At 48.5% G+C, this 9,012-nt stretch overlaps 2 protein-coding genes across 2 annotated transcripts; one reads left to right on the top strand and one right to left on the bottom strand.

Annotated features, from left to right (window-relative positions):
- Window positions 1-200: 200 nt before the first annotated feature.
- Window positions 201-5,340, top strand: LOC127306903 (aldehyde dehydrogenase family 3 member F1). Its single transcript, XM_051337608.2, has 10 exons — window positions 201-552; window positions 632-700; window positions 804-900; window positions 3,423-3,629; window positions 3,749-3,873; window positions 3,970-4,074; window positions 4,166-4,326; window positions 4,439-4,529; window positions 4,610-4,759; window positions 4,849-5,340. Exons 1-10 carry the CDS (start codon window positions 337-339, stop codon window positions 5,083-5,085), a joined length of 1,458 nt encoding a protein of 485 aa, XP_051193568.1. The 5' UTR covers window positions 201-336; the 3' UTR covers window positions 5,086-5,340.
- Window positions 5,341-5,440: 100 nt separating this feature from the next.
- LOC127306904 (monothiol glutaredoxin-S6) lies at window positions 5,441-7,394 on the bottom strand. The gene is made up of 4 exons (XM_051337609.2): window positions 7,108-7,394; window positions 6,035-6,108; window positions 5,843-5,941; window positions 5,441-5,740 (listed from the first exon to the last, which is right to left on the bottom strand). The coding sequence occupies exons 1-4, from the start codon at window positions 7,248-7,250 to the stop codon at window positions 5,670-5,672; spliced, it is 387 nt and encodes a 128-aa protein (XP_051193569.1). The 5' UTR covers window positions 7,251-7,394; the 3' UTR covers window positions 5,441-5,669.
- Between the last annotated feature and the right edge of the window lie 1,618 nt (window positions 7,395-9,012).

The following is a 9,012-nucleotide window of genomic DNA, read 5'->3' as shown; positions in this document are numbered from 1 at the left end:
AGTTTTTGTTTTTATCTTTTTCGAACCTGAGACAACATAAACGGCTGTGTGCATCCTGGTTATGCAGAGGCTGGATGTAATTGCTTATAAAAGTAATGAAAGCATCCTTTATCGAAAAAAAGATACTTAACATGAGAAAACCCTGTTTAGACAGTTGCAGTGGTCAATCCTTGTTCTGTGCTAGAGAGAAGGACAATGGAGAACATATTTGCGTTAGAGAGCCCAAACGTGTCCTTCACGTACACTCCGCTGGTGACCTTGCGGCCTATTTAACAACGCTGGCCGCGCGCCCATACTCAGGACAAGCTAAGTCAGTTTACAAATTAACATTCATCTATGGAAGGAAGGATGCCCGAGGCGCCGGTCCTCGGCTTGGACAACCTTGTGAGCGGTCTAAGGGAGGTGTACAGGAACGGCAGGACCAGGGAGCTGGCCTGGAGGCGGTTGCAACTCAAGGGCCTCATCAGCCTCCTCACGGAGAAGGAGGAGGATATCTTCGACGCCCTCCGCAACGATCTCGGCAAGCATCGGACCGAAGCTTTCAGAGACGAGGTTGTTGTTCAGTCTCTCCGTGTTCGGTTTGTACGCCGTTTGGCCATGTTCTTCCCTGATTTCTGCTGCTCGTCTACAGGTAGGGGTTCTCGTCAAGTCCGTCAAGAACACGCTGCAAAACCTCGAGAAATGGGCGACTCCAGAAAAGGCAAGCAAGCTCTCGCCATGGCTGCCTGCAGCGAGTTTCTCTTCAAAAGCTTAATTGGACTGCTGCTTTGGCTAGGCATGACCTGTTGTTTTTGTCAGCTCAGGCTTCTACGCCGCTGGTTTCTTTCCCGGCGACGGCGCTAGTGGTACCGGAGCCGCTCGGGGTCGTGCTCATTTTTTCCTGCTGGAATCTCCCACTAGGTGAAGCTCACCTTCTTCGCTCCTCCACATTCTCGATTGTTTGGTTATCTTTGCGTTGCGTTAGCTAGTCATCATCATGTTGGATAGAGATCATGCCACGGTGCACAACTTCCATCATCTATTTGTTGATGTTTGATTATCATCTATATTTACTGAGCTGTGATTCTGGAGTCTTAATTGAGACTATCGCGCGGTGCCCACTGAAAATTAGTATAGTTATTAAAGACACTTAAGAAAGTGACGCTGGTACTATATAGTTCAATAACTGCGCACGTTTTAGATTCTGGACCGCCGCTTGAATAGATGTTGGACATCATCGATGTCAGTGAGTGTGAATTTCCCATGTTCCTTGCAGCTTAGAGCTTTCTGGACACGCCAGTTCTCACCAACAGTGTACAACGTACTAGCACAAAACATCAACAAGTGCTTAATCATTCTTACAAGTGGTCGCGGCCTCTGCACGATCACATGGTTTAGTGCCAAAAGCACCTCACATGCGTGCTCCTGCACAAGACCAAAGGGTATTGTACGAGGCCTGAGTTTAGCCAACCTTTCCGAAGGGAACACGGCCGATGTAGTTTTCTGCAGTGGCAGACCCATCAGTTTCCTCAGCACAGGCGATGGTTGCCTGGTCACTTCAGTGACAGGGAGATCACATAGTACACACTTCCTTGTCTTTAGAGTTTTCTGGACGATGGATATTTTTTTCCGTGAAGTGTCAGTTTCAAATTTAAACAAGGGGGTCCTTTCAAGCTACCAACCGGTTTCTACAATAAATCCCTCATTCGAATAGGCCCTTGAGTGCGTCAGCCTACCTGGGGAAAAATGTTGCATCTCCAAAGGGAAACAGCAAAGAGGCAGTTTCGTCTGTCTCCAAAATCAAAATACTCTGACGAAAGCAAATTCGACTGACAACTTAATGTCTTTTTTTTCGCTACTCTTATGATATAATCCATAGCAAACACTTATCCATAGCAAACACTTAAGGAAGCTGCTGAGCTGCTAAAGTCAGAGCCCAAAAAACTTGATACGGAAGAGAGCGCACACATCTCTCCTCCCTCCCGCACCCCACCTCCCAACCCTAACCGCCGCCGCCGGTAGCGCCGCCGGGGCGAAGACCCACGGGGCGTGGCGACGGCGGGGGCCCTTCCTCGTCGCTGCGTGATGAACGGCGGCCGGATCCTACCTCCTCGACGCATGGCGGAGCAGGCGCAGATCGGATGGGATGGGCGACGGCGGGCGGCGCGTGGACCCTCCTCCCGGCGGCTGTCCCCTGGCGGACCGGCCGGTGGGGGTGGGTTGGGCGGTGGCGGCCTGTCTCCCTCCTTCCGTCGGCTCTCCCCCGCAGCACTCCGGCATGGGCTGGTGGTGGGCGGCGGCCAGGCCCTCGGTCTGCGCCATGCCCTCGCCCCCGCCTCTCATCGGTGCATGGAGGCGATCTCGGGATTCTTCTGTGGCACGAGGGCGCCCGGGGCAGCAGCCTTGGGTTCGACGGAGGAGGTGGCCATCTTCTTCGCCGAAGAGGGTCGGCCTGCGGTTGGTGGTGGTGGACCTTTGATCTATCACCGCGATCCGGCGGCGAGATGGAGGGCATGGAAGCCGGCGATGGTGTCGCCGGTAGAGGGTTGGATTGGCCAGCCCGGAATGGTCGCCGACGTGGGGGTCCGACCTGAATAAAGGCGGTGGTCCTAGGGCCTCTCTTGCGTGAAGAGGAGGACCTACCGGAGGCCTGGACTCGTGACCTGGCCGGGGGGTTGAGTTCCGGAAGGCTCCGCCGGCGAATGTAACAGTGCTTTGCCTGGAGTTTGCTGGATCGGAGGTATTCGGTCGTGCGTACCCATACTTTTATTCCGACCGATTGGTTCTGGAGGGAGCGGCGCGAAGCTCTTTTTCTGTGTTGACACCAAGTGACTATGGATCCATGATGAAAGTCGGAAGAAGAGAATTTCATGAAGGCCGGAGGGGAGGACTAGCTAAGGGAGGTTCAAGTCTCCGCGCAGTTGAGGGGTTTGCTTGGTGTTCCGGGCTTCACAGCAGCGGTATGAAAGTGGGGGCGACAACACAGGTGAAGTGCAGAGTCTTACCTCTCAGGGTGAAAACCCAAGGTCTGGCCTTAACTGGTTGTGCCTGGCAATGACGTTGGTGGAGGCATTGTTTTGAGAGCGGGGACTATCTTCAGGGTGAAAACCCAAGATCTTTGATCAGGCGATGACGGTGTTTGAGCACTGTTCCCTTCTTCGAGGCGTCGTTTTTTGAAGAGTCTGTAATTCAGGTGTTGTCATAGCGGTGGATGTATTGCTGGTGTTAGGCCCGAGATACTATAGCGGGACTTTTGTTTCTTAGTTTTCTTTTTCTTTTTTTGGTTGTGTGCATCCGTGGTGCCATTAGGGTGGTGCGTTGTTGCAGAGGCTGGGTGTAATTGGTATCTCTTGATATTAATATATTCCCTTTATCGAAAAAAACTGTTGTATTTTGCAAAGATCGGTGCTCATCACCCTCTCCCATTTATGTTGCATATGCAGGCTTAGCTCTGGAGCCACTCTCGGGTGCCTTAGCGGCTGGCAACGCGGTGGTTCTGAAGCCCTCCGAGCTGGCGCCATCAACCGCAGCGTTCCTTGCTGCCAACATACCGAGATACCTGGACTCTGAGGCTGTGAAGGTCGTCTTGGGCGCACCTGAAGTTGGAGAGAAACTCATGGAGCACCGATGGGATAAAGTCCTCTTCACAGGTAACTGGTATTCAAGCCTGCAAGTTCATTAGGATCCTAATTTCTGAAGCTAATAATACATAGACTGATCTTCTTGCATTTCACGTTCTGATGATGATAAATATGTTGTTGGCGTTCAGGGGGTGCCCGTGTAGGCCGCATCATCATGACGAAAGCTGCGAAGCACTTGACACCAGTTGCGCTTGAACTCGGCTCAAAGTGTCCCTGCATCGTAGACTGGCTGGATAGCAAAAGAGATGGCCAGGTAAGAAACTTGTCTTCGTTTGTTTTTGGTTTTACTGCGGTCCCCAGTTTGTAAGTTAGAAAAATGAACTTGGTCCCACTCATTCTCTGCTTGTAGGTTGCTGTAAACCGCATAATTGGCGCGAAATGGTCTACGTGCGCCGGTCAAGCCTGCATAGCCATCGATTACATACTTGTGGAGGAACAGTTTGCACCAATTCTGGTCTAGTTCATGCTGAGTTAATCGTGTGTCATGCAATCAATTTACACTCAAGTCCTGTTTTCCGTCCCTGATATCTAGTTCTTCTCTGAAGATTGAGCTGCTGAAATCAACAATCAAGAGATTCTTCACCAAACCAGAGGACATGGCGCGTGTTCTGAACGAGAAACACTTTAATAGGTTAAGTGGCCTCCTGAAGGATCATAATGTGAGCTGTTCTGTTGTGCACGGTGGAGGCATGGACCCCAAGACCTTGTAAGTTCCTGAATAATGCCTATCTTACCAAATGTTTGATTCAAATTGGCCATTCATGTTGCTTGGCATCTCTGTTTGTCTCATAAGTCACACAATGATTTCAACTGTACAGGAGCATTGAGCCCACAATTCTGCTGAATCCACCACTCGATTCTGACATCATGACGGAGGAGATATTTGGCCCTCTCCTCCCAATCATCACGGTACACATCGACGACGCCGACTGCAACAGTCTATGATGGAGACCGACAGCTGAACAAACACGTGCTGCTACTGTTTGCAGGTAAAGAAGATCGAAGACAGCATCGAGTTTCTGAACTCGAAGCCTAAGCCGCTCGCAATCTACGCCTTCACCAGGAACGAGGCGCTGAAACAACGGATCATCAAGGAAACATCTTCTGGTAGCGTCACGTTCAACGACGCCATCGTCCAGGTATAGTAGATGGTGGCTTGCTCTGTCCTGCAGCAAATGAAAATGCAATCCCATTTCTGACATATGCTGCTGCAATTTCTTCCACACAGTACGGGCTGGAGAGCATCCCATTCGGCGGCATTGGGCAGAGCGGGTTTGGGCAGTACCATGGCAAGTACTCCTTCGAGATGTTCAGCCACAAGAAGGCGGTGCTCAAGAGAAGCTTGCTGATCGAGTTCATGTTCAGATACCCGCCATGGGATGACAGGAAGCTAGGGTTGCTGCGGCATGTGTTCCGCTACGACTATGTATCGCTGTTCCTCGCACTGCTTGGCCTGAGGAGGTGAACAGGTCAGCGGGAGGAAGCCCCCATGGGTGAAGGGAAGAATCTGCAAAATCATTGCGTGTTTGTTTCTCCTTATCAGTGTATTGTACGAACAGTCTCCATGATGGAATCTGGCATCCTCTTTCTTTCTTTTTTTTTTTTTTTTTTTTTGTTTTGACAAAGGAGCCATACCTGAAACAAGAAATCAACCAACACGGCCGCGTGTCAAATATACAAATTTATGGATGTTGCCTAGCTCATACCTTGTGCAAGTTCAGTAATGCTGAAAGGATACTCCGATTTACAAGACATGCATACTCCCATTATCAACACAAACCAAGCAACCCTGACGATACACAATAGAAGAGCAGATAAAATTACAAAAACTGGCACAACAGATCAACGTATACGCGCTTGAGCAAATCGTACAATCAAGTACAAATATTTTTTTTATCACAACAGTTCCGAGCAAAAAAAAAGTCTGGCATGAGTTGCAACGCCCTGTTCATATTCCTAAAGAGAGTAAAGTCACATTCTTCCCGGTAAAGAACAATGCATGTAAGACATTCACAAGTTTTTGGCAATACCAAGCTTTTCTCGTGATCATCACTGCGACTGAGACTGGCTTTTGCCAAGAAGTTTATTAAGCTGTCCATTTGAAAGAGCATCTTTTGTATCTGCAATCAGCAATACCAAGATTATTGGTATGACCTAAAGGGTAGTAACAACTAACAGGTTACATACAAATATCAGTGCAGCAGGAAAGTTTGAACACTAACCATCTGAGCCACCAACGTGATGACCATTCACAAACACCTGTGGCACAGTATGGCGCCCAACCAGGTCAAGAAGAACACCTTGAATTTCTCGGCCATCCTCTGCATGGTGTACACATATGCTGTTTAACAAATAGTGTACAAAATACATGAAACATGCAACTGGGTAGGGTTCCACACTATCTGGATGATTACCTCGAAGATCAAGTTCAACAACGTAAGGATTTTCCTTGAGATCTTTAAATATTCGCTTAGCACGCATGCAGTACCTAAAAGAACAGGATTAAAGAGGTAAGTGGGGTGGTGTTAATACATACTACGAAAAGAATCCACAAGTTGCCAGATCATACAAGAGTGTTCTTCATTTCAAGAAACCCAGTGTTAATATATACTTATAAAGATGAAATATCCCACTTAGTGATCTGGTTTGTAATACATGACGTTCTATCAAATGGTCTGTTTTAAACATGAGAAGGATTCGAGGTCAAAACCAATAGCCCAAGCGACAAAGTTCATAAAAAAAAGATGCATCTACATTGCATCACTTGCAGTGATAGATGAGATATAACAGCAAAATCACATGGTCGGTGTTAGATATGTGGCATGTTGGCTTATCCTTTCAGGTTTCACCAGTGCAATAACTTGCACCAATGGTACCCAAAATGAAAACCACGTGAATTTTACATTTTCCTGGTTTGTGAATCATGTCCCAACTGGGACACATTCTAAGAAGCAAATTATACTGGTATCATTCTACTGCCTGTCAAGCATTCAGCAATAATAACTTTCCTCCCAACAAACTGCAATCAAAGTTATAAGTATAGTACTGTAGTACAGTGATATAATGGCCATTCATTCGCCCAGCATAATTTGAACCTAGACTCTATAGCATAGTACAGCATAGAGCAACCCCCATAGCACCATTGGAAAAGCTCTAGTATCTACTAGTGAGCATAGAGCGACCCCCAGAGGGACCAAACTAAAGCCAATTTCCATCCGCCAGCGGTTCAATGTCCTGACAAACGCGACGTGCGCAATTCATGCCTTCGTCATCTAGTAGACAACAAATCCAACCGATTCGCGGCATCCTAATTCGTTTTTCATTGGTATACATTTTTCAGTCAGCCATGAGGTCATGGGATCTTTCTCCACGATGCAGCATCAAATCCGCCACTGATGCGCACGCGCATACACAGTACAATAGGATCATAATTCCCCAAAATCAGAGGCAAGAATAATTTAAAGAAATTGGTGTCCGGGCGGCTTACGGGCAGTAGGATTTGGAGAAGATGGTGATGCGGTTGGAGTAGATGGCGTTCTGCACGAAGGCCGACGGTGAGCGCGTCGCCGCCGCGGACTCCGCCACCGCGAGGAGGAGGAAGAGAGAAAACGCTACTCTGGTCAGAGACATCGTGGGATCAGGCCAGCGCCGCCGCCGAGCGCGCGACTCCGGAGGCCGGAGTTCCGATGCCGGAGCCCGGGTAGACCCGACGAGGCTTCTCGGAATCTCAGCGGCGGAGGAATTTTATCCCCTATTCTCTGTTGGGGCAGCTTTTTTTTCTTTGTTTTTTGAGGGTGCTCTACTGGGGCAGCTGATGCTTCGCTTCTCTGCTCGTCTGGTGCTACTTTCCGGTATTGGCCCATTGGCATTCGGTATTGGGCTATTTTGCTCACATCCTATATATCGCCTTATGCGTGCGCTAATGCGTATCGCCCGTGCGTAATCTACTTGGGTCACAGCCCATTAGCGCAGCAGTTACTTACGAAGGGGAACCTTCTTGTTTGGTTTCTTTTGTTCTTCCATCTTTTTTTTTCTCTTTTCTGTTTTTTTTTTCTGAAATCTGAACAAATTTTAAATACGAATAATTTCCAAGTTTGAATATTTTCTACATTAGTCCAATTTTAAATTTACATATTTTTCTAAAATTTAAATTTTGAATGAATTTCAAATATGAGCAGTTTCAAAATCTGAACAATTTTCAATTTTATAATAATTCGAAATTTGAAAGTTTTCATATTGGAACCATTTTGAAATTTGAACACTTTTCATATTTGAACAAATTGGGCATGGAGCCTATAAGCAATTTCATTGCATTTTTTTGCATGTATGTTTATGCTGTGTTTGGATGCATAGAATCCTCTATGGAATTGAATTGGACTTTCAATTTCCAAATCTGAGATGGAAATGAATTGGCTCTGAAATTGAATTCAGCTGTTTGGATGTGCTCGGAATTTCATGTTGAAATCGAAGGGTGAATCTAATTCCAAATCCTGTTTGGATGTATAAACTCAGGAATTTGGTGTTTTGTTGAATTAGAATGTATATATATATAAAACTCATCCCCATCTCCCAGCTCCGGCCGGCACTTGCTAGCGAGGCGGCCTGGATTCCCCTCCCCAACGTGGGAATCGCCGGGATCCGCCCTCCCTGAGCCAAGCAGCGCCGCCTGCCAGGAGCCAACGCCGAGCGCCTCCGCTGCGCCTCCGTTGTCCAGACCTCGCGGCAATTGGGCCGCCGTCACCCTCCTGTCGCCCTCTGCCTCCGCTCGTGGCCAGGGGAATAGCTCGTGCCCTCTGCCTCCGCAGACACCCACGAGCTGGAGCTCCCGCGGGGAGAGGTCGGTGAGCGGGGCCTTGTCGGCGGCGGCCACACAGCAGTGAGGGGTAGCCAGGGGAGGCGACACAGAGGGGACGAAGGGGGGAGCGAGGAAATGGAGAAGAGGAGGGGACTGAACGTGCGCGCCGCCCTTGGGGCTCCGCCGCTCCGGTCGCTCGTGTCGGGAGGGAGGCGGCGACGAACGAGTCTCGCCCGCTCTGCTCGGGGGACGAGAGGCCGCTCAAGATTCCACAGGTTTCCGAGGGTCTTACCTCGGAAAGTTTCGGGAGAAGTTTACACGGGCCGGACCGGTGCGTGGAATTCACCCTCAGTTTCCAGGCTCCGATTCAAAGTCCTAACCAAACAGTGGAAACAGGCCCCAAATTCCACATTGGCTGATTCCGAGCCTAATTAAACGCAACCAAACACATCATTAGGGCTTTCTAAGGGCATGTACAATGCTAGCGAAGACATGCCTTCTCTTAGAAGTCCACATCATTTAAAGAAACTTATAATCGGTACAATGCATTATTTCTTATTGGCATCCCTATCAATAAATAAGAATAATTAAATTTTA

This window comes from Lolium perenne, chromosome 6 (assembly GCF_019359855.2).
Source record: "Lolium perenne isolate Kyuss_39 chromosome 6, Kyuss_2.0, whole genome shotgun sequence".
In the NCBI taxonomy this organism is placed as follows: Eukaryota; Viridiplantae; Streptophyta; class Magnoliopsida; order Poales; family Poaceae; genus Lolium; species Lolium perenne.
The sequence above is the reverse complement of the archived record's forward strand: the minus strand, read 5'-3'. Positions and strand labels throughout refer to the sequence as shown.